The sequence below is a fragment of the Pituophis catenifer genome, unplaced genomic scaffold (assembly GCF_029215685.1).
Source record: "Pituophis catenifer annectens isolate HBS135680 unplaced genomic scaffold, rPitCat1.0.hap2 SCAF_16, whole genome shotgun sequence".
Taxonomy (NCBI): Eukaryota; Metazoa; Chordata; class Lepidosauria; order Squamata; family Colubridae; genus Pituophis; species Pituophis catenifer.
In genome coordinates, this window is record NW_027256896.1 from 18,909,065 (window position 1) to 18,933,163 (window position 24,099).

At 46.0% G+C, this 24,099-nt stretch overlaps 1 protein-coding gene across 2 annotated transcripts in view; it reads right to left on the reverse strand.

The window, feature by feature from the left end:
• Positions 1 to 1,180: 1,180 nt before the first annotated feature.
• SDK1 (sidekick cell adhesion molecule 1) overlaps positions 1,181 to 24,099 on the reverse strand; it is a 426,731-nt gene continuing 403,812 nt past the window's right edge. The window contains exons 41-45 of one of the 2 annotated variants that reach the window (XM_070955387.1): positions 17,690 to 17,854; positions 16,785 to 16,922; positions 13,524 to 13,695; positions 11,415 to 11,544; positions 1,181 to 1,795 (exon numbers count right to left, since the gene is read on the reverse strand). In XM_070955387.1, coding sequence (XP_070811488.1) covers positions 1,523 to 1,795; positions 11,415 to 11,544; positions 13,524 to 13,695; positions 16,785 to 16,922; positions 17,690 to 17,854 — 878 coding nt within the window. In that variant the 3' untranslated portion in view covers positions 1,181 to 1,522. The remainder of the gene's footprint in view (positions 1,796 to 11,414; positions 11,545 to 13,523; positions 13,696 to 16,784; positions 16,923 to 17,689; positions 17,855 to 24,099) is intronic. The other variant, XM_070955388.1, reaches the window with a different exon arrangement.

Genomic DNA, 24,099 nt, shown 5'->3' on the forward strand with positions numbered 1-24,099 from the left:
TTACTGGAGAGTAACTCCTTCCCAACCTGAGTATTTGAAGAAGGAAGAAACATGAGGCTCATCCATACGTTCTTTCCACCAGAGGTGGTATTCAGCTGGTTCAGACTGGTTTGGTCAAACCGGTAGCGGAAAACCCCGGCTCTATGCTATCCTATTTAAGCACATTTTTGAGGCCAGGTGCATGTGTGGAAGGCCGGCGCATACATTTGTGAAGCGGTAGGGAGAGTAAGTGAATACCATCCCTGCTTAACACCCATTGTTGAAACTGTAGAAAAGCATTCTGATACAAAAGCCATTATCCCAACCGCTTACCTTTCCTCATATCTCGGTGATGTGGGTCCCTTAACAGAGCAGAGATTGGTTCTCCTCTTCAAAGCCTGTGCTGGGAAAAGATTTTAGAATCCCAGGTGTGCAGAGTTCTCCCCGAGGGCACAGTTCCAAATAAGGTGGAACCGCTTCTCTTCTTCTGGAAGTTGGGCATCACGGCACTTTAAAATCTGTCCCGTCACCTTAATTTAGGTAACCGAATTGCTGTGTAATTCAAAAGGAGGGAATTGACTTCTTGGATTAGAAAAAGAAAGAGAGGAAGAAAGAAAAAGAAAGAAAGAAAGAAGAGAGAGAGAGAGAGAGAGAGAGAAAGAAAAAAGAGAGAAAGAAGAAAGAGAGAGAAAAAGAAAGGAGAGAAAAAGAAAGAAAAAACAAAGAGAGAAAGAAAGAAAAAAGAGAAAAAAGAGAGAGAAAGAAAGGAGAGAAAGAAAGAGAAAGAAAAAAGAGAGAGAAAAAGAAAGGAGAGAAAGAGAAAGAAAAAAGAAAGAAAGAGAGAGGAAGAGAAAAAAAGAAAGAAGAGAGAGAAAGAAAGAAAAAAAAGAGAAAAAGAAAGGAGAGAAAGAAAAAAGAAAGAGAGGGAGAGAGAGAAAAAAAGAAAGAAAGAAGAGAGAGAGAAAGAAAGAAAGAAAAAAGAGAAAGAAAGAAAGAAAAAAAGGAGAGAAAGAAAGGAGAGAAAGAGAAAGAAAAAAGAAAGAAAGAGGGAGAGAGAGAGAAAGAAAAAGAAAGAAAGGAGAGAGAAAGAAAGAAAAAAGAGAAAGAAAGAGAAAGAAAAAAGAGAGAAAAAGAAAGGAGAGAAAGAGAAAGAAAAAAGAAAGAGAGAGAGAGAGAGAGAAGAAAGAAAACCCAGACGACATTAAAAAAGCATATTTTTATTTTTAAAAAATTCTTTTAAATCATATTCCAAAGTGGTTAAAATGGTCCGGTTTTGATCATTTATGGGATTTTCAAAGGGGGAGAAGAAAAAAAAAATCAAAGCAAACTCATCAGCTCCATGTCTTAAAGTGTTGATTGTCTTGAAAAAAAAAAATAAACCCCAAAAGACATTCACATGTACATCCATTCTACCCTGATAAAGAGAAATATACCCCCAGTTCACTGCCTGTGTGCTGCCCAGAGTCACGTCGGGATGGGCTGGCGTCGACCCGAACCGTGGCAGGCCGCTGAATTTGAGGCCGGCGCTCTTTTTCCGTGGGTGCTAGACGAACGACGAGAACCCTGTCACTGGAGTCCTTGAGCCCGGGGTGGGCTGTCCTGTCGGGGTGTAGACCCCTCCTGAACTCTGCGTCGTGATAACAGTCTGGAAGTAAGGTTCGGCCTCGCTCGCGACCCGTTCCTCGTATCTGTAAGGCGTTGAATGCTTTGTGCCCTTTTGCTGGCGTTTCCACGAATTGTAGTAGCTCGGGTCGCTCATGTAATGGTTGACGAACGAATGCTTTGGCAGCTCATCTTCATAGTCGGAATCCGTCCCCTGTGAGCGGAGAGAGAGAAAGGATCTGTTAATGTCTCTGTGCTGGTGTGGTCCAGGCGGTCATCATTTTCGGAACGGGGAATCTGTAGGATGGAAGACCGAGAGACAGCTCTACTACAGGTTGCGGAGAAGAAGGTGAAAGACGTAACTCCCCGAAACACCAAGGTGCGGGTGTCAACCCTGAAGTTGGGCGAACTCAGCGGTGAAATCCGACTGGATCTATCCGGCTTGCGCGAACCAGTAGGGCCGGTGGCGGGAGGCTCCGCCCATCTGCCGGGATGTCATTACGTCCCGTTTTTGACTCTCTGGCTCTGCGCATGTGCAGAAGAAGTGTGCACGCTCACATTTCTGAACCGGTAGCGAAGGTAAGTGCATTTCACCACTGGTTGAACTGTGGCCATTTTCTTTTGTAGTTTTTCTCTAGAGAGCGTCTTCTTCTCACAGCTTCAGGGCTGACACAGCCTGGAGCGGAGGGGCCAGGGAGGGAGGGGTGGTGTAGAGATAGCTGGGGGTGCTGTAGCCAAAATAAAATTCTTTTCCCTGGGAATCAAGGACGTTGGTGCAGGTGTTCGAAAGGTGGAGGTGAAAGAGGTCACCTAGCAACTGGACTACATGCTGATTGGACCGTGTGATGGGCGACTCTGGGGAGAAGTGACAAAGTTTTACTTTTAACTAAATCTTCTCCCCTTTTTAAATGAAAATTTTAATTTGTTTTAAATTATGGGGTATTTTAAATTTGTTCAGCCAAATTATTTAATTCGTTTTTATTCTATTTTAAATTTTTGTATTTATGTGTTTTATTCTGTGGCTGTTCACCGCCCTGAGTCCTTCGGGAGTAGGGCGGTATAGAAATTTAATAAAATAAATAAAATAAATAAATAAACTGGGTGTAAAACCGATGGGAATCTAGAGCCGGTTTTTCACCAAGAAGATTGGCCAATTTGACATGTCCCAATAAAATGTTCTTTGAGGAAATTGCCTGCCTCGGAGTTCTTATTGAATGGGATGTATTACTTGGAACCTTGACATCGGGATTCAAGAGAGCATGGTGCAGGAATCGGGAGGCACGTGGAGCAAAGAGGCGCCATGCCTTATCTTCAGGGTGGCAGGAAAGACAGGACTTTGCCTGTTCCACCTTGTCTTAATCTCCTTCAACTCTCTCCCAGGTGTGGATTAGGATGTTTACCGTACTGAGCTGAATCTCGTATGTGTTTTCAGGACGTGGATCTCAACGGATTTATCCACATCCTTAGAAGGACCACAATCTCTCCTTGAGTTGATCCCTCCAACTGGACTCATCATCCTCTTTTAACGACCCCATCATCCCTTGCGGAGTGGAGTCTGGGCAACTGAATGGAGCTAGCAGCGCGTTTTACTGGCCGGATGCCCTTCCCTGTCGCCAATGCGGAGTTTTGTTCGGCAGATATATTCTCAGTGTGCCCAGAGAGAGAAATATCTGCCTCTATCTAGGATCGAACTCACAGCCTCCTGATTGTGAGGCAAGAACTCCAACTCTAAGCCATCGCACCACTCCATCCCTCCAACTGGACTGATCAGAGAAATATTGAAGGAGGGACGTTCTCTGGAACTCTGGACCTTGGTTCCCATCTTGGTTGCTCCGGGAGGACTCTCACTTCTCTTTTAAAAGGGATTCTGTCACATGTATCAACTCTAAACTCTTTTGATTTGATTCCCCCAAGGGTTGTTTGAGACCAACGGTTAGATCTTAGAATGGTTTCTCCGCTCCCTTAGAACCGCAATCAAATCCAACCCACGGGGGCCCCATTTCGGATATTTCCTCCCCCTAGAGTAGCATTTGGACGGTCCGGGAGGGCCCCCCTTAATTTATTATCTTTTAAGTGTGACATTCTCTATTTTATCTGTTGTTAAAAACACATTGGAGAACTCTTGAATCTGAACGATACAGTTTGAGATGCATAAAATCAATTTTCGCTATGCAGCTGGCGGTATAATGAGAATCCTACCTGGCGCTTTCCGCGGTGAGCGAGGGGGTCCGCCCGATAAGAAAAACGGGAGGCAAACTGAAGGGGAGGGGAGGGTGTGTGTGTGTGTGTGTATAGGAAACTGGCAAGCAAATTAGGAATTATAGCCGCTTGAAAAGAGCTGCAGGGAATCGGGGGGGGGGGAGGTATCCGTAATCTCCCCTCCCCGTGGCAAAAACGGCCCGTTCAGCTGTTTCTCTGAAACCAGAGGATGTTAAAGCCGTATCTGACTCTTGTTTGGTTTACAGGCCCAGCAGGGAAATGACAGACGGGAAATGACAGGAATAATGAATTCCATCCTGATTAGAAATGTCTATTTTTGTATGCATCGCTATTCCGAGAGAGATCCAGCCACCCAAAGAAGGCTAAATCTCTAAGCGCTTTTTGCTTTTTGTTCTTCCTCGTGACGTCTTCCGTGCTGTTATTGATAAGATATACACGGCCAAAGCTTTTGACTGAAAGGCGGAGTGGAATCGACGCGGGGGGGGGGGAGTGTCCCTCGAATTACAACCTGCCATTTACAAGTCAGAACCGAGGAAGCTTCTTGGGGAAGAAGCGAAACGTCTTCAAAGAAAAACAAAAGAAAGTCCAGTTGCCTTTTGTAAAAAAGCCCCTTTGGGATAACCATATCCTACCTGGATGGCTCAGAATCTCTACAGACATTCGTTTACAGCAAGTCCTCGACGTACGACCAACAATTGAGCCCAAAATTTATGTTGCCCATGTGAGAAATTTGTTAAGTGACTTTTGCCTCTTTTTACGACCTTTCTTGTCACATTTGTTAAGTGAATCGTGGCGGTTGTTAAATGAGTCACATGGTTGTTCAGTGAATGATGGGCTTCCCCATCGACGTTGCTGGTCAGGAGGTCGCTAAAGGGGGAATCACGTGGACAATGCAACCGTCATAAATGCGAGTCGGCGGTCAAGCATCCGAAGGTAAATCATTCGTGACCGCGGGGGATGCTGCAATGGTCATAAGTGTGAAACTTTTGTAAGTTGAGGACTATCCTCAAATTTTTCAAAGTTATAACAGCATTGAAGGAAGTGGCTTGGGACCAGTCTTTGCTCTTAGGACCCTCACAGCATCCTCAGGGTTACGTGATCAAAAATGGGTTGCTTGGCAAACGGCACGCCTTTATGACGGTTAACTGCAGTGGTTCGCTTAACAACCATGGCCAAAAAGGTCATAAAACTCACTTAACAACCGGATTGCTTTGCAGCAGAAACTCTGCTCCCAGCTATTGTTGTAAATCGGGGATTACCTGTAATCCAGTAATGAAAGGAAAAGGCTACGGATTGCCAGTTCCCCTGGCAGGTTTCCTCTCCGTTCTGTAACAAGCTACCCTTCAGACATGATCAACTCCACGGAAGTGTCTTGAGAACAGAAGCTTTTACAAGCCAAGGATGCCCCTCTTGGATTCAAACACAGACCGGGAGTGAAAAAGAGCTTTTTGGGGTCACAGTATGGGGTCCCCTCCCAGTGGAAGATGGAAAAAGCCAAATGGATGAGGATGTAGCAGATAAGAATTACACCTGGCTTAAGGACCTCCAGATGAATCGGCTATGTAGACATCAAGCTTGGGGTTGATGGCCTACCACAGGGTTGCCCAACCTTGGCAATCTTAAGTCCTGTGGCGGCATCAAGCTTGGAGTTGATTGTCTACCACAGGGATGCCCACCTTGGCAATCTTAAATCCTGTGGAGCGTCAAGCTTGGGGTTGATGATCTACCACAGGGGAGCCCAACCTTGATAATCTTAAATCCTGTGAAGAGATAAATCTTGGGGTTGATGGTCTACCACGGGGTATCCAACCTTGGCAATCTTAAATCCTGTGGAGGCATCAAGCTTGGGGTTGATGGTCTATCATAGGAGCGTCTAACCTTAGCAATCTTAAGACCTGTGGACTTCAACTCCCAGAATTCCCCAGACAGCTTGAAATGGTGGAGCAGGCTAGCTGGGGGATTCTGGGAGTTGAAGTCCCTAGATCTTAAAATTGCCAAAGTTGGATGCCTCTAGTCTACCACCTCCCTAGTGCTTGTGAATAAGGCTGGTTAGCAATATTAGCTCCAAGCATTAGGCGTGCTCAGGTTCCGGTGCTGGTACCCTGAGCTTCTCCAAATTTTCTCTGAGCCCCCTGCAGCCCTCCCTCATTATTACCCGAATGGCCTCCATCCCGGCTTACGGCTCAAAAGGAGCACGTTCCTTTTAATGACTTCAAACTATTGACTAAGTGGCAATGCAGCAGGGCCATCTCGTCTCGGCGGTGCAACGAGGCCCCAATCGCTGCATCCTCCCGACGGTTGCCAGGGCAACAGCATTGGCCCAGAATTTGATTGGGTGCTCAGGTAGATTGGAAATTGACCAGCTGAGGTGCACTGATGCCTGGGCAGCCACAAAAACAGAGAAAATGCCCCAAATATATATGCGAGACAAATTGGGGAGCCCCCGGGCTGGTTTCGCTTAAAGCCGGCATTGTGGGGAATTTCAAAAGCGTGGCAGCTGTCAAATTTCAGTCGGAAACAGGCTGAGCAAAAGAATTGGGTACCCTTTCTTTTTGATCGCGAGAGAGGCAAACGGCTGGGTGTGCTTGAATACTTTCAAAAGACATCAGAAGAAGAAGAAGAAGGGGGAAAAAAAATCCCCTTTTACTCCGGTTGGTTTCTATCTCCTCTCTCCAGCCTTTCCTTTCCTAGGACCGATAAATTTTGCAATTCCAGGGCTCCGACCTTCATTAAAATGCAAGATCCTGGTAGCTTGGCCACACCGGTGCAAAGCAAAAGGCCTTGGGTTCCTTACTCAAGCCCCCAATGCCTTTGCTTTGGGGGTCCACGCTCTTAGGCGGTCTGGAGCGGAAGAGGCTTAATGATATGCAGTCTGCAGCCAGACATGTTAGATCTTCAATAATAAAATTAATATGATTTCTTTCCATCTCTCTCTGTCTCTCTCTCTCTGTGTGTATCTCTCTGTGTCTCTCTCTGTGTGTCTCTCTCTCTGTCTCTCTCGGTGTGTGTGTCTCTCTCTGTGTCTCTCTCTGTGTGTCTCTCTCTCTGTCTCTCTCTGTGTGTGTGTGTCTCTCTCTCTTTTTCTCTCTGTGTGTCTCTCTCTGTCTCTCTCTGTGTGTGTCTCTCTCTCTGTGTCTCTCTCTGTTTCTCTGTGTGTGTGTCTCTCTCTCTTTTTCTCTCTGTCTCTCTGTCTCTCTCTCTCTCTCTCTGTGTGTGTGTCTCTGTCTCTCTGTGTCTCTCTCTGTGTGTCTCTCTCTGTCTCTCTGTGTGTCTCTCTCTGTCTCTCTCTCTCTATGTCTCTCTCTCTGTCTCTCTCAGTGTGTGTCTCTCTCTCTGTCTCTCTCTCTGTGTGTCTCTCTCTCTGTGTCTCTCTCTGTCTCTCTGTGTGTCTCTCTCTCTGTCTCTCTCTCTCTCTGTGTGTCTCTCTCTCTCTTTCTCTCTCTGTGTGTCTCTCTCTCTCTCTCTCTCTCTCTCTGTGTCTCTCTCTGTCTCTCTGTGTGTGTCTCTGTCTCTCTGTGTGTGTCTCTCTCTCTCTCTCTCTCTGTGTGTGTGTCTCTCTCTCTGTGTCTCTCTCTCTCTTTCTCTGTGTGTATCTATGTCTCTCTCTCTGTGTGTGTGTGTCTCTCTCTATGTCTCTCTCTCTGTCTCTGTCTGTCTCTCTGTCTCTGAGTGTGTCTCTGTCTCTGTGTGTGTCTCTCTCTCTCTCTGTGTGTGTGTCTCTCTCTCTGTGTCTCTCTCTCTCTTTCTCTGTGTGTATCTATGTCTCTCTCTCTCTCTGTGTGTGTGTGTCTCTCTCTATGTCTCTCTCTCTCTGTCTCTGTCTCTCTCTATGTGTCTCTGTCTCTCTGTGTGTGTCTCTCTCTCTCTGTCTCTGTCTCTCTAATCATTCTTTCCTGCTACCCTTGTTGACTCCTTAGGCTTCCTCCAGATCTGGAGTCCCAGGAAACCAGCTAGCATCGAAAGTCGAATGGGGAACAGGCTGGTCTAATGCGGGGAGGGACGTCACAAAACCAGGATTGTGTTGGTGTGCCAAAAATTCCTCTTCTGGGACGGTTATGGGTTACGGCCTTCTTGACACCACGGGCAAGGAAAGGGTTTAATGAGAGGCCACTGAGTGACCTCTCTCCTTCTCTTGGCTCAGGCTACAGAAGTCATCTTGGCCAGGAGTTGGGTCTTAACGCTCTCTCGGGCACGTGGGACTCCTGACACGAATATCAAAAGTGACCCAGCCACATTGTAATGGCAGGTTTTAATTCCAGGGTGTCACACAGAGAAGAACAGAGCCACTGTGAGTGTAATCGCAAGATAATGTTGTCACTCCCCAGCGGCTCGGTCAGAGGGCAGGCAAAAGCAGCGGGCTGCCAAAGATAATTAACAAGAGGTGAAAGGCAGGTGACCAGGAGGAAGCCTCAGCAGAAACACTGCCGAGAAGACAATTAATCTTCTCTCTCCGGGCCTCCATGGCTGATCTTGGTTCTTCCTGGTTTCTCCTTGCCAAAGAGCTAAGCTTGTAATATTTTTGCTGCCGTTGCTGCTTTCCCTGATCTCTCACGTTCGGTTAGAGCTTAACAGGTTTTCAGCAGAGATGTTGGAGTTCACGATGGATGTTTTACTTGGTGGACACCAGCCCTCCCAAGATCAGTTGTCTTCTGGCCCTTGACCGAGGGTTTTCTCCCGATTACAAATATCAGGAGGAAAAGGTTGTGGAAGGGGAAAAAAAAAAAAAGAAAGGAAAGAAGGAAGGAAGACAAATGCTGCATTGTGTTTCAGGGAAAGCCACAAATTGTTGGTAGGAGGCTGAGAAGGTTAGTTACTCTTCTCCAGTTCCTGCGCTTTCCCTCCCCTTGAGGGTCACGTTTTGATCAGATGTTAGGAAACATTTGGAAAGGAGGACGGGATGGAGTGAAGCTGACAGGAAAGCTAATCTAAACAGAAGATGGTTGGTGGGAAGGAAGACTTCTCCGAGCTTTTAAGAACTTGCATTAACATTGGCTACCACCTTCTAGGAGCCTTTTAAAAATGTCTTTAAAAGACAGCCTCCTTGCTTTGATCTATCATAAATATCGATGGTGCTATGTCTTACACTCAAAAGTAAGAGTACGGAGGCTCAAAATGTGTGAGTTTTCTGTTTGCCTTCCTCAAGAATAGGCTCTATAATTGTGTTTCCATCAGAGAATTCAACCTTCCTTCCTTCCTTCCTTCCTTCCTTCCTTCCTTCCTTCCTTCCTTCCTTCCTTCCTTCCTTCCTTCCTCCCTCCCTCCCTCCCTCCACTGCTCCTTCCTTCCTTTCTTCCTTCCTCCACTGCTCCTTCCTTCCTTCTTTCCTCCACTGCTCCTTCCTTCCCTTCCTCTCTCCACTGTCCTTCATTCCTTCCTCTCTCCGCCGCTCCTTCCTTCTTTCCTCCACTGCTCTTTCCTTCCTTCCTCTCTCCGCTGCTCCTTCCTTCCTTCCTCCCTACCTCCACTGCTCCTTCCTTCCTTCCTTCCTTCCTTCCTTCCTTCCTTCCTTCCTTCCTTCCTTCCTTCCTTCCTTCTTTCCTCCACTGCTCTTTCCTTCCCTTCCTCTCTCCACCATCCTTCCTTCCTTCCTCTCTCCGCCGCTCCTTCCTTCTTTCCTCCACCGCTCTTTCCTTCCTTCCTCTCTCCACTGCTCCTGCCTTCCTTCATTCCTTCCTTCTTTCCTTCCTTCTTTCTTTCTCTCCTTCATTCTTTCTTTCTTTTTTTCTTTCCTCCCTCCCTCCCTCCCACCAGAAAGGACTTTCCATGTAAACCTTACCCTGGGAGGAGGGATTGCGGAGAGCTTGGTGATGTCCTAACCTGTCAAAGTCTTTTTCTTCAAGAGCTTCAGCCCAGGAGGATCTTCTCTGCAAGAGCACGAGGCAGGGGGTCCCTAATCAACATGCCTCTGGCATTCACCTTGATTGATTGCATTTCCCTTTCACAATCTGGCATTTTCAGATCCGGAGACAGAAATGCAGGCATTGTGTAGAGAAGGGAGGGTGGTGGAGGTGGGGGGGTCACCCTGCCTTGTCAACTTGAGGCTTTCAAGATAATATTGCCTTACATGGAAAAATGGATTAAAATGGGAGTAGAAAGGAGACAGCAGCGAATCTTCCAAACTTAACAACAGGAAGATTCCCCTTCAGTGCTCCCTGTTATGGTCCAACAGACAGAAACTGAAAGGAAGTGACCTCTGCTTGCTTGGAAGGAAGGGATGGCTATGACCAGATGTGGACTATTCAGGTGCCGGGCTGAGTTTCCCCAGACATATCAGGCTACAAGAAAATTTGGGTGACAAGGGACTTAACTCTAGTCCTTGTTTTGCAGTCCAGATCTGGTAAGATAAAGGTTCCCCCGCACACGCGTGCTAGTCGTTCCAGACTCTAGGGGGCGGTGCTCATCTCCGTTTCAAAGCCGAAGAGCCAGCGCAGTCTGAAGATGTCTCCGTGGTCATGTGGCCGGCATGACTCAATGCCAAAGGCGCACGGAACGCTGTTCCCTTTCCACCAAAGGTGGTCCCTATTTTTCTACCTGCTTTTGAACTGCTAGGTTGGCAGAAGCTGGGACAAGTAACGGGAGCTCACCCCGTTACACGGCACTAGGGATTCGAACTGCTGAACTGCCGACCTTCTGATCGACAAGCTCAGCGTCCTAGCCACTGAGCCACCTCGTCCTTCATCCAGATCTGGTAACCCTATCTAAAAGAAATGACTGTTTCTCAGCCTCTGTTGGTCTTCTCCTTCCAGGAAGATTCTATGCAAGGTGTTCAACAAGGTCTGTTTTTAACCAGGTTACGGGCATTTGCATCACGTTTCCCTGGATGCTTGCTAGTTGTAAAGTCCTACATTTGCTGTGGAAAGTCTTACTTCTGACTCACTAGGCCAGGGGTGAAATCCAGCAGGTTCTGACAGGTAGCAGAAATTTTGAGCAGTTCGGAGAACCGGTAGCGGAAATTTTGAGTAGTTTGGAGAATTGGCAAATATCACCTCTGGCTGGCCCCAGAGTAGGGTGGGAATGGAGATTTTGCAGTATCCTTTCCCTGCCACACCCACCAAGCCACACCATGCCCACCAAGCCACGCCCACAGAACCGGTAGTAAAAAAACTTGGATTTCACCACTGCACTAGCCCCTTTCCTGCCAAGGAGATCATCTGTGGTCAGAAATATTATGGAGAGTTGGCTGACCCAGTTAGGGTTGGTTATGTGCTAGAGGGCACTAAAAGAATAAGGGGTGAAAAATTTCCAGAGTTACAGGATCCCCCCGAAACCACGATTGTTTAGATACAAAGCCATGGCCCAGTTGAGTAGAATAGCTCCGTTTTTCTGTTGATGGTGCCCTCCTAAGTCTTACTTACATACTTGACTTCTGAATGTTTTTGGTTCTTAGTTTGGGTTCCTTTTCCTTCTCAAAAGACCATAAAAAAACTGGTGGGACCTTTGTTACCTTCTGTCAAACTCTACCAGGCTGTAGATAGATTGTCCCTTTCTCTTCATCCTACTCCACCACTTCCTGATGCAACTTTGCCTAATTTAGCAGCAATCCTGAGCAATCCTTCTCGGTCTCATTTTTAACAGGGTTACTCCAACCAGCGCTGAACAAACAACAAACTCACTTCCGACTCTGAAGCATCCAAGGGTTTCTCGGTGAGGGCGATGCTTTCGGCCAAGACAGCTCCATTGTACTTATTGCAGATGTCCTCGTCCGAATAATGTAGGCCTCCAGGGCTCGGGCGAGGTGGTGATCTGGAACCAGAAAAAGGAAAGGAAATTAAGTTTGGCCTGGCTTTTGATTCTGTCCGACACATTCGCCAACCGCTCTCTCTCAATGGAGTATTGGGTACCGTAAAAGCTGTGAGGCCAAATTGTTTTCTTTCTGGAAAATAAGGTCCTTGTAAGCATTGATGATATATAGGTAAAGGAAAAGGTTCCCCTTGCACGTATGTGCTAGTCATCCCTGACTCTAGGGGGCGGTGCTCATCTCCGTTTCTAAGCCGAAGAGTCAGTGCTGTCCGAAGACGTCCCCATGGACATGTGGTCGGCATGACTCAACACCAAAAGTGCATGGAACGCTGTGACCTTCCCACCAAAGGTGGTCCCTATTTCTCTATTTGCATTTTTTACCTGCTTTCGAACTGGCAGAAACTGGGACAAGTAACGGGAGCTCACTTCATTACGAGGCACTAGGGATTCGAACCGCTGAACTGTCGACCTTTCAATCGACAATCTCTGCGTCTTAACCGCTGAGCCACCGTGTTCACTTTGATGATATATAAGTACTCATAAAGGAGAATATTTGTAGCTCAGGGTTGAAATGAGGGGGTCCCTGGTGCTCTCTGGAGTTGGTTGGTTTCTTCCAGAAGTTTCATGACCCAAACTAGGTAACATCATTAGTGCTAGCAGGGAGTGGGTGTCTCCTTCTCCTCCTTCACTCTGCATACCCCACTCCCTTCTAGCACTGATGATGTTACCTAATTTGGGTCATGAAACGTCTGCAGGAAAGCAGCCAAGCTCAGGACCCCTCATATATCTATCCACACTTCAAAATATTTCTGCAGAGAGAATTTGCCCAATCTGAAGTTAGATGAAGAAACCACATGAAAGTCACTGTGATTTCCCCTCCCCCAAACTCCCTAAATTTCATTTAGTATTTATATTACTGTATGTTATCGATGTCATATAGTCAAGCTTTCCAATCTCCTGCAAGTCTATGTGACCCATGTGTCATAACAGAAATCTGTGTCCTTTTACGCCTTCGTAGAGTTATTCGGGTGATTCACCAACGTTCATGGAGTTGACCATATTTTGAGTGCCTTGATGGGAAAGCTAAAAAACAGCTTAAGCTCAAAGCATTGTCATGTTTGACAGTGTGAATCAGATGCATCAGACCAGAGCAGGGGTGGGGAACTATAGCCCCTTTATGACTTGTTGGTCTTCAACTCCCAGAATTCCTGAGCCAGCAAGAATTCTGGGAGTTGAAGTCCCCATGTCATAAAAAGGCCATAGTTCCCTACCCCTGCGTTAGAGAAGAGAGGTCTGTTACAGCTCTGCAGACAACTTCAGAGTCAGCACTTCATTTGACTTGTCCAAAGACTCTCCGATGTGGCTCAGCTGCAGCAGACTTTTTGCCGCAGGCAAGAAGGAAGCCATAAATGCAAGCTGTGATTGCCCACTGCAGCGCAAAGAAGACAGAGCCTTCACATGTAGCTGTGCTCTTGAGCTTAGAGTCTTGAGTTTTGTTTTTTAATCTTCCCATCCTTCCAAGGGAATATGCATAACTAAGCCTAATGTCAACTCACAAAGCATCCCTGGCCTGCTCTCGAGTTGCCATAGGCAAGGGGGATGAGAAACCGGCAAAGCAACATGGCAGCCCAAGACAGGAGCACATTCCAGACATATCTTTCTCAAGGCTGTCTCCCAGGGTTACCCACAGCGGCCGGAGAGGAGTGATCTCTACAACCTGCGAAATTGCTCCGTTGTCGAATGTGATTGATGACACACCCTGGGGGGAGGGGGGAAACAGGATCATGATTAGGGCCATAAATTATGTGGGGTCAGAGTTGGCTTCATTTGGGTACGTGCTGACATGGAGCTCCTAATAAATAACTGGATTTTTTTGAAGCTTGGCTCGAGGCTCATGATTTAATTAGGGCATCCATCGGAACCCTGAGAGCAAGCCTGTCTGGATGTCTGCCTGGATTCTGGATGCTCTGGTGCCACCTCACCTGGTCCCATTCTTCTTCAAGAAAGTATTTTTGACATTGAGATGCCGGCTGTTGAGCTCCAGTGATGTAAACCCCCCATTATCCAGAGTGACAGATTCTTCCACGCCGGACACATTTTTTCCTGGGGACAAATGGCGACAGAATGAGCGAAGGCGTAGACCCTTCTCTGGCTCTGGGTGAAAACAGAGAGGGGAAAAAAATCCCATCATTTTTGAGATAACTGTCAGGCACAAAGGATCAGGACCACACATCACATTCCAGTTAAGCTGATTTATTGCTCATGCCTATATGCAAATATCTAGTCAACTAATGATCAGCACTAAATTGACACCAGATAAAGGTCCGCGGAATTCAAGAGGGGCTGGATTTGGAATTGTGACAACGTAAGGATGCTAAGCTGGTGACACACTTAACTCCACCCCCAGCTCTACCTGCTCTTCTCTTAATCATCAAATCAAGTCTTTATTGTCAGTGTACAACATATGTACAATGAGATTGGTTGAGCTCCCTCAGTGCAACCCCACCCAACACAATTCAACTCACACTGAAGACAAAAAAAATCCCTAACCCAATAATCATATTTACAAAACACCCAGTCCTATTGAATTTTTTCAAAAAAAACATAAGCAGTAGGAGACGGTGGGACAACTTTTGTTATTGGAAGTGTTCAACTGATGTATTAGACAAGACTTAGAAATAAAAGGTATGGAAAGAAAAAAAAAAGAAAGAAAAATACAAATTTACAAGCATTTGCAGAAGGCCTGGTATTTATCTTAGAAGAACCATTTAGAAACCGGCCCCGAGCTAATAGGAAAAATGGAAGAATTGTGAGAAGTTGCAGGATTGAAAATAAATAAGGAAAAAAAAACTATAATATTAGTCAAAAATCTTACGGGCAAGTTGTAACTTTTATTGAGGGAACTTTATGTTTTTTTTCTCCCCCTTTTATATAGCATGTGGTTTTCGTTTGTCTGGGCCTCTGGGGAGGGGTGAGAGAGAGAGAAAAACCCAACCCTTTCCAACGGACATATGGATTTCTTCATCTAACCAATGAATCTAAAGCAAAGATTAAAGCACTGATGTTTTCAGACTTAACAGGTGCTTTCACCTTGGGTGTCCTACACCCACAGAATAGACTTTCAAAGCATGGCCCCGTTCAAGACAGCTTAAAAGAAAAGCTCCATCGATTTGGGGGAGATTTGCCCCCAAGGAAGTAACTTGAGGATTACGGCTTTGCAGCCTGAATCCGCTGGCGTTCACTGAAGAATATTACTTCCGCTGAATCAAATATGGTGAATGCGAGGCAAACTGGAGTGAGAGAGAGGCTTGGGACTCCATTTAGAGATGGTAAAACGAGTCATGACCTCCTTTCAGACTGGATGAGCACAATTATATTTTGGAACATTCTTTCATTGTTTTTGTTTTTTTGTTTTTTTTGTTTTTTTTAAAAATACCATTCTGTAAAATTGAAAACTAAAGAGTAGAAGTTTCTCCCGAATGGCCCCGCTTAAACTTTTTGTTAAGACGTTTTTGGTTTCTCATGGAGAAAATGGGTTTGAAAAGTCTCAAGTGGGATGACCTATTTTCCCATTTGGGTGAAAATGAGGCACTTGAAGACCGTCTGGTGGGTCCTCAAAGCATCCTAGATGTCCTCCTGGAAGGGTTTCTCTTATTACAACCGCTTGTCCATTAAAAACCTGCGTTTTCCCAGCCGGATCTCCATGCTACAGTGGCTTTCAGGATCCTGCACAGCAGTGGTGGGATTCAAAATTTTTTACTACCAGTTCTGTGGGCGTGGCTTGGTGGGCGTGGCAAGGGAAAGATACTGTAAAATCTCCATTTCCTCCCCACTCCAGGGGAAGGTTACTGTAAAATCCCCATTCCCTCCCCACTTCGGGGGAAGGATATTGTAAAATCCCCATTCCCTCCCCACTTCAGGAGAAGGATACTGCAAAATCCCCATTTCCTCCTGATCAGCTGGGACTCGGGAGGCAGAGAATAGATGGGGATGGGGCCAGCCAGAGGTGGTATTTACCGGTTCTCTGAACTACTCAAAATTTCCACTACCAGTTTGCCAGAACTGGTCAGAACCTGTTGAATACCACGTCTGCTGCACAGGTTCTCTGGAACTTATAAGATCTGGCTTTTGTCCTGGAATTTAAACCCAAAAGCCTGGTGAGATCTAAACTTTGATATCGTCAAGGAACACTCTCGTCCTCGGTCTGCCATCAACTTCCCCTACTTCAAGGAAAGTTGTTCCTGCACAACTTCTCCTGCCACAACTACACACAAAGTTTCTGCAAAAGGTGAAGGACAGACCTGCCCTTTCATGTTTGTCCTCCACGGAGAGAGCCTGCCTGTGCATGGCGCGTAGGAATTGAAAATAGCATTTGGCTCGATAAAGTGCCATGCCATTCAAACATTTCCAATCCCAGGGGAATAAAACCTGATTTACTAACACTTGTTAGAAGTGAATTTATTCCTGGGGGAGGCGGTTTTATTGGGGGTGGGGGTGGTGGGTGGAAGGGAACGAGAGAATGTAAATCTTTGGCTGCAAATTGCGGAGTTCTGAAGGAAGTTTTCCCGTGTGGGTTTTTATCACTGGCGTGAACAAACGGCGGGCAGAAAATCTCGCTCTGCCTGTGCCAAACACCATAGTGGCCAACATCACGGTTTTGCTTGCCACTTGCTCGTTCTAAGGTCTGGTGTTTGTGGAAGGGGGGAACACGAACCCCCCCTGTTTTTCAGTCCCAAAGAGTTAACATGCCTGTCACACAGACAGACAGATGGACACACTCACACGGGTTACTGGAGTGGCATGTGCTATTGGCAGCTTTTGAAAGGACTTTGTGTCTCAGGCGGAAAGGGCGCACAATTGATTTGCAAAGCTCTGAAAACAGAGTCCAGGGGCTGAGCTATAAATATTTAAGCTTCCCCTCCCCCTGAAAGAGGCCAAGAGTCGAGGTTGGATGACAGGTGGAAGCGTAGACATGCAGGTATTATTAAGGGCATTCAAGAACGAAGAAGGCAACCCAAGGAATCTAAACAAGCACTTCGGCCTGCAGTGACGATAACTCAGGCACTTGGGATGAAGCACGGCAAGGCAAGGGTGATTTTTTCCCCCCCAACACAGTGGAATTTCATCCGATGAAACGTAGGACAAAAGGCTATTGAGTACGGTTGGAGGCAGGGATCGGACCCGGGGCAAGGTGAGGGTCCAAGGCTCCAAGGGGGGGGGGTGGATGGAGAGAAACAGCTCACCTGTGTTGTTGTCTCGGTACTTCTTGGTCTGGTTGTGTAAGATCAACGCAAAGATGACCATCAGGATGAGAATGAGGCTGCAGAGGGCCACCACGAGCAAGAACCACCACTCTTCGTAGAAAGGAGATTCTGTGTGAGCTGTAGGGAAGATGGACCAAACGGTTGAGGGAACTTTCAAGTTTGCCCCAACTCACCTCATTGAGGCCTCTCTTGCTTTCTTTTGGGAACATGGATTTATTTTGAAGGGCACGCATGGGAGGAACTCACAGAAAGCATACAGCAACCTGTTAGGCCTGGAAGCCATCTTTTGCATTAGGCCTTCAGACCTGCCGCGTTTACTACTGTGGGAAACTGGGAGGGGGGATTGTATGGAGCAGGGGTGATGTGTAGTCATAATAACATTCCTTTCTCAGAGAGTCAAGGACATCTTGCCCTGCACCTGGAAGGTTGGATCTGGAAGGAATCTCCAGTTGGGACGATGTTTGATTGGACCATGTGATGGACTTGTGGGTGTTGGGTGGGGGAAACCTGGAAACTTTCAGATTCGGGTTTTCCCAGATGTGCCAATGTGACATCTCTAATAAAATGTAACTTTGAGGAAACTTAAGCCTCAGAGGTTTATTTCATTGGGGGTGTTACTTGGAACCCTGACACCTGTCTGCTCTTCTACTCAGAAGAAGAGAATACAAAGTTGGAAAGGACCTTGGAAGTCTCCTAATCCAACCCTCTGCTCAAGCAGGAAGCCCTATACCATTTCAGACTAATGATTGTCCAATCTCTTCTTAAAAACCTCCAGCATTGGAGCATCCACAACTTCTGGAGGCAAGTGAGTGTCCCAATGTTAACCTTGCAGCAATAAAGACTTCTCCACATGTTCAAGGGAATGCTGAATGGAGTTTACCAACCTGAGATGGCTACAGAAGCTGCACTGGGTTCTCCATATCCAAACTCATTCACCGCCACCACTCGGAACTGATAGCTTACTCCTTCTTTTAGCTGGTCTAGGCTGACCGTGTAGGATGTGGCACTCCGTGGGATGTTCTTCACAAACAGGTCCCACACACCTTCATCTACAAAAGCAGCAAAGAATGAGGAAGTTTGGTGGTTACTTCTGATCATTTCACATGGCTTACCCCAACTTCATTATGAGCAGAGATTAATACCAAATTTAACATTTAAGCTAGGGGTGTCCAAACTTGGCAATTTTAAGACTTGTGGACTTCAACTTCTACAACTGGCTGAGGAATTCTGTGGAGTGGAAGTCCACAAGGCTTAAAGTTGTCAATTTTTGAGACTCCTTCACTAGACCAACAACCAAGAAGTAAACTGTCAACTTGCAAAGCATCCCTGGCCTGCTCTCGAGTTGCCATAGGCAAGGAGGATGGGAAAACAGCGAAGCAGCACGGCAGCCAAAAACAAAAGCACATTCCAGACATATTTCTCTCAAGGCTGTCTCCCAGGGTTACCCACAGTGGTCGAGGGGAGTGATCTCTACAACCCGCAAAATTGCTCTGTTGGCGAATGTGACTGATGACACACCCTGGGGGGAGGGGGGAAACAGGGTCAAGCCCTTGCCGTAAATTACGTGGGGTCAGAGTTGGCTTCACTTGGAACATGCCGACATGAAGCTCCTAATAAATAACTGGATTTCTTTTGAAGCTTGGCTCGAGGCTCATGATTTAATTAGGGCATCCGTCGGAACCCTGACATAAACAATATTCTAATTAAGGAACTACCAATGCAGACAAACAAGCTAACAATAAACCACAGCCTAATCAAGAAACCACCAAGAACACTTCCACCAACTCTGACAGGCACGCTCCCAGTATATAAAAAATAAAAGCAAGCCCCACTCCCTTCTAGCATTGATTTTGTTACCTAGTCAGGTAATGAAATGTCTACAAGAAAACCACCAAGCTCAGAAAGTACCAGGTGTTAGGATATGGTTTGAGCCTAACTAGTTGTCCAGGCAATATATGTATTATGTGACTTTAAAGTTTTTCTTGATGATTTATTGTAATGCTGAGTCATGCTGCAATTAGGTAATGACTGGTTGTGAGAGTATTTAAGCAAGGTATTGTGACGTATTCAGTTTGATGATGAAGCTGCTATGATATGCTGCCATTGTGTATGGAGCTGATATGATAAGCTACCATTGAGAGGAGTTGCTATCTGCTAATCATGGTTGGATGGATCTGTTACCATCGTGGTTTGTGAACCAGAGTGAGTTTGTTATTCTAACCAACTACTGTTTGTTTGGTGAGAAGATATCTGTAACTACTGGACTGATTTAACTGGCAAAGATTGGATTGATTTAAAGACTATGAGATTGTTTTTTCACTATAAAGTAAACTTTTGATAAACCAGTTTGCATATCTCTTATTCATTGCTCTCAGCAACGTTTCTCTGTGCTCTACACTCTGCTGGTTGGTAACACAACAACAATATCCTTAACACCAGGGACCCCACAAACACATAAATAAATAATCAAGAGTCTCTAGAGGTCCATGAAGTGCTTTCTAAAACCCCTGAAATAACCTTTCATTGGACTTGAGACAAATTATCTGGAACCCTGTTCTGTTCTTTGCAGTAGCAGAAAAACCTGATTCATGTGTCTCTAAAGTTGGCTGCCCATAAATTTCAGCCCAGAAAGGTATTAGGTTCTGAGCACCGGTGACATTGATTAATACGCTCTCTGTTGCCTATTGTTTGATGATGGTATTTGGCAAGCCCCCAACGATGAGGCGGTGGGCTGGGAACCGAAAACCCAGCCACCTTTTAGCAGTGCAACCTCATGAGGGAGCAGATAATTTCTCCTCTGAAAATCCACAGCGGATTTGCAAGCAACGGATCATAAATTCAGCCAAATGCCACCCCCTCCGCGTTGGGATAGGTCTCCGTGCGGAATGCAGAGGATCAAAATAAAAGACGGGAGCTTTTAATAAATAATTTTACAAGGGTAATAAAGGAAGCCGAGAGTTTTATTTACTTCGAGAGGCAGAGGACGGAGAGGTAGCGACAGAGCCGATAGTTCAGAGCGCTTGCAAAGAAATAAACGGGGTGGCTCGTTTTATTCGGCGCTAGATCCTTGTAACACATAGGGCTGTCGCAGGAAACGTGGTGTTTTGCCCCAGCTACGGACCCCAAAGAACGCAGCACACACAAAGTCTGTACAAACCTTAGTTTACTAAATTAAATCAGTCTTTTTCAAATAAAGGCTGTTAATTAATTTTCTTAACAGCCTACAAGAATCCAAAGAATAAATAATCGTAATCTTACTAGGGTTGGCAGAAAGCCCAGAAGCAATTTGCAGGAAACTGATAAGAGAACTAAGATCAGGACACGAAGGAGAGTGAACGAAGTTGTTCCCTGCAAATTGCCTCAGTCGTCGTCCTTCTTTAAATAGGCTAAGGGAGTGGCCAATTAGCCCCAAGCCTTACTCTCAAGGAGACTTCCTCCTGAGGAGCCACTCCTGCCTTTTGGTAGCTCTGCGCGCCCATGCATCGAGAAGAGGCTCCTCCTCTTCGTCCTCTTCACTTAAAGGAGCTTCTGGAGGTTCTGAAGGTCCTGGCTGAATCCCTGCCTCTGGCACCACATCTTCTCCAGTCTCCTCATTGTCCGACTCGAGTGCCAGCTGCACAGGCTGCTGGCACAGCACCACACCAGCCTCCTCGCTGTCAGAATCAGCTACTAGCTGCACAGGCCACTGACGGGCCACAACACATGGAAGAGAATTCCAAATTAGGGTTGTGGGTGGGTGGGTGGCATCTTTCTAACCTTTGATAAAGACAATGTTCTGGTGGTGGGAATCATGAGAAAAGCCTCCAGAAATCGTTGCAGTGGCTAAATCCATGGTTCAAGAACAACCACTTGTCAGTAGTGGGGGAGGGAGAGAGAATTACAATTGCCTGGGGGAAAAAATCTATCAGTTCTGCTAGCAGATGGTTCGCGTTTTGACCTGAACCTCTTCAGGTCTTCTCTTTAGATTTCTTTCAAGGTAATTTGATACTGATATTTAACAGGGACTCTCAGAGCTGGCTGGAGAATGGTAGGAGTTGAAGGCCACACATCTTGAAGTTGCCATGGTTGAGAAACACTGTCTCGGTTTGACGTCAATGGAGATGCTCAATCATCCTAGTCATGGTAGTGTCCCAAAGGTGATTTTTCCAAAAGGCAACAGGATAGGTTTTGATGGGTTTTTTTTTTTTTTTTGAAAATGTTTCGCTTCTCATCCAAGAAACTGAAGAGCTGAAGAAGCTTCTTGGAGGAGAAGCAGAACGTTTTCAAGGAAAAACCCAAGGAAGTCCTTTTGAAAAAGCACCTTTGGGATGGTCATGGTTTTCTGCTAAGGCATCCTCTTTTATCATATGGGTCCTGTCTTCCTAGGTAAATTTTTCTGAGTTTTCCAAATGAGATTCTGGTATGGTCCATCTTATCTTTCTTCTGACCATCCGTGGAGAAAAAAAACATCCTGCTACTTTAGGTCCATCCTACTATTCTCGTGCCAGAATTTGGTGGGTTTCAAATCTCTCATGAAGCATACATGCTGTCAGCTTCCAAAGCTGACACATACAGTTATAGCTCCTTCCTTCCTTCCTTCCTTCCTTCCTTCCTTCCTTCCTTCCTTCCTTCCTCCTTCCTCTCCCTATTCCCCTTCCTTCCTTCTTTCCTCCCTTCCCCCTTCCTTCCTTCCTTCCTTCCTTCCTTCCTTCCTTCCTTCCTTCCTTCCCTTCCCCTCCCTATCCCCCTCCCTCCCTCCCTTCCTTCCTTCCCCTCCCTATCCCCCTTCCTTCCTTCCTTCCTTCCTTCCTTCCTTCCTTCCTTCCTTCCTCCTTCCTTCCTCTCCCTATTCCCCTTCCTTCCTTCTTTCCTCCCTTCCCCCTTCCTTCCTTCCTTCCCTTCCCCTCCCTATCCCCCTCCCTCCCTCCCTCCCTTCCTTCCTTCCCCTCCCTATCCCCCTTCCTTCCTTCCTTCCTTCCTTCCTTCCTTCCTTCCTTCCTTCCTTCCTTCCTTCCTTCCTCTTCCACCCAACATCCATTTCCCCATCAAAGGCTTGAATGCTCAAGACAGCATTATAATTCCTTTTGTAACTCAGTGCAGTTTTCCGTCAAGGTAAGCTATCGCAATGAATGTAGATCTACCCCAAGGAGCATGAAGTAGGTCTTTTCTGGATTCTCCAGGTTGGTTGGCGATTTCCTGTATCCTGATCAGGAGGCTTGCATGCGGAAGATTAATATGCTGTTTTCCCCAAAATAAGACATACCCTGATAATAAGCCCAATCGGGCTTTTGAGAGCATGGCAATAAGGCCAAGTGCTTATTTCAGGGTTCAAAAAAATATAAGACAGGGTCTTATTTTCAGGGAAACATGGTACTATTGGCCTACTAGTATGTACTACGGCTGTATTTATATGTAGTAGAATGTACTACCCTGTTTTCTCCAAAATAAGACATCCCCTGATAATAAGCCCAATTGGGCTTTTGAGCACATGGCAATAAGGCCAAGCGCTTATTTCAAGGTTCAAAAAAAATATATAAGACAGGGTCTTATTTTCGGGGAAACACGGTAACTGAAGGAGTGTGTGTGTGTGTGTGTGTGTGTATGTGTGTGTGTGTGTGTTAATGTCGAGGGAAAAGAAAGCTTGCCCTGGTAAATCATACGCCCCCCAAAATAGGTGCTGTTTCTCCCCATCAATTCTTGCTTAATGTACTGTGAGATGCAGCCCAGCTGGTTATGGGGTTGCAAGAGAATTGCTTTCAATTGCTTTTCTGTTTAGAAACATCTGTCCCCTTGTCTGCTTTTCCTATAGGCTTGGATTGGCCACGTTTATTTGGAAAGCCGAGATTAAGGGGAATAACTACTTTTTTTAAAAAAGAAAAAATCTATCGCTACACAGGTGGTGTTGCTACAAAAGGAAAGAAAAAGGCACGAACTTCCGACTCTCTTTAGCACAGTAAAAGACAACAGCATTACAGCCACAACTTTTTTGCTTTTACACAACAGTATGTACAAGCCATTTCTAGTTAACAAAAGCAAAATCAAAATGTCAATTTTCCCCCCGTTGCAAATACAAAATTCGGAAGCAATTTCAAAACAGAAACAAAAGTTAGATCTCTTCTAAGAATCGATTTGACCATCTCTGCTTCTCTTTGCTGTGGGGAGGAATATATGCTTCTGTTAACTCATTAATCTTTATCATAATTTAGCTTTCTATCCTATTGATTTGACTCTAACGGTAGAAGTAGGAAAGGAAGCATTGCTTCTGTATGGCTACCTCTGGATCCTGAAGAAGACCTGAGGGACCATTTGTGGTTCTTCCTACAGCTCGCAAGGCCTAACTTCTCTACCTTCAGGTTTTATCCTTCCGGTGTGTGAGTGTGTGTGTGTGTGTGTGTGTGTGTGTGATCAGTGGTTCTGTGAGTCGCAGGTGTTAGAACAGACGCTGCACCAACGCAAGAGTGCGATTTCACGGACAATTAATCGTTGCCGTGGGCTGAATCACACTGTCAGTCAAACCACCGCGGCTTCAGGACCTGACAGGGTGGACGTCACTGATTAATTCATTCCACCTTAGAGGTAGGGTTGATGGAAACCTGCCATTTTTATGTCTGTCTTGCCACCGTTGGCATTTCCCCCGTCCTGGGTATGAGCGTGGCAAGGGTCATGCTGCAAGACGTGGCCTTGGTCGCGTGCCAGTCGACGTCGGCAGCTGAGCTTTAACAGAAGGCTCCTCCTGAAAGAAGCCCAAGATAAATATGAATTTATCTTGGATATTTATTTTTAAGGAGTGAATTTATTTTTAAGGAGGTGAAACCGCAGCCCCGACCATCAGAAGGGCAAAGATGCCAAACGAAGACTAACGAGCTGTTGACGTGACACCTGCCTGTCATCCAGGGGAAGAAACGAAGGGAAAATAATGGTCCTCGGGGAGAGACACGCTGGGCAACCGAAGACCTTGCTTTGAACTGACCGACGTCAGCTGGTTTAGGTCCATGTTTGAAATGGAATAAATGGAAGTGATAAGAATGCTAGGGAAAAGAGCAGACGGGGATGTCTTTCCTTGAGGGCAGAGACGCCAAGTTGAGCTCTAAATGAATGATGAATAAAAGGAGAGGAACCCTCCCAAAACACTCAGCATTTGGAAGAAATCTAGATCTTTCCTGCTACATGGGGATGGAGAAGTGGGAAACAGGGACATATTTTGTCTTTTCTATCAATCCATATGGATCTATTGTTTTGGGCTGGGTGGGGAAAAAGTCTCCTTTGATAGGGCCCTGAAGAGTCACCAACCCTAGGCGAACCTTTAAAACCTTCT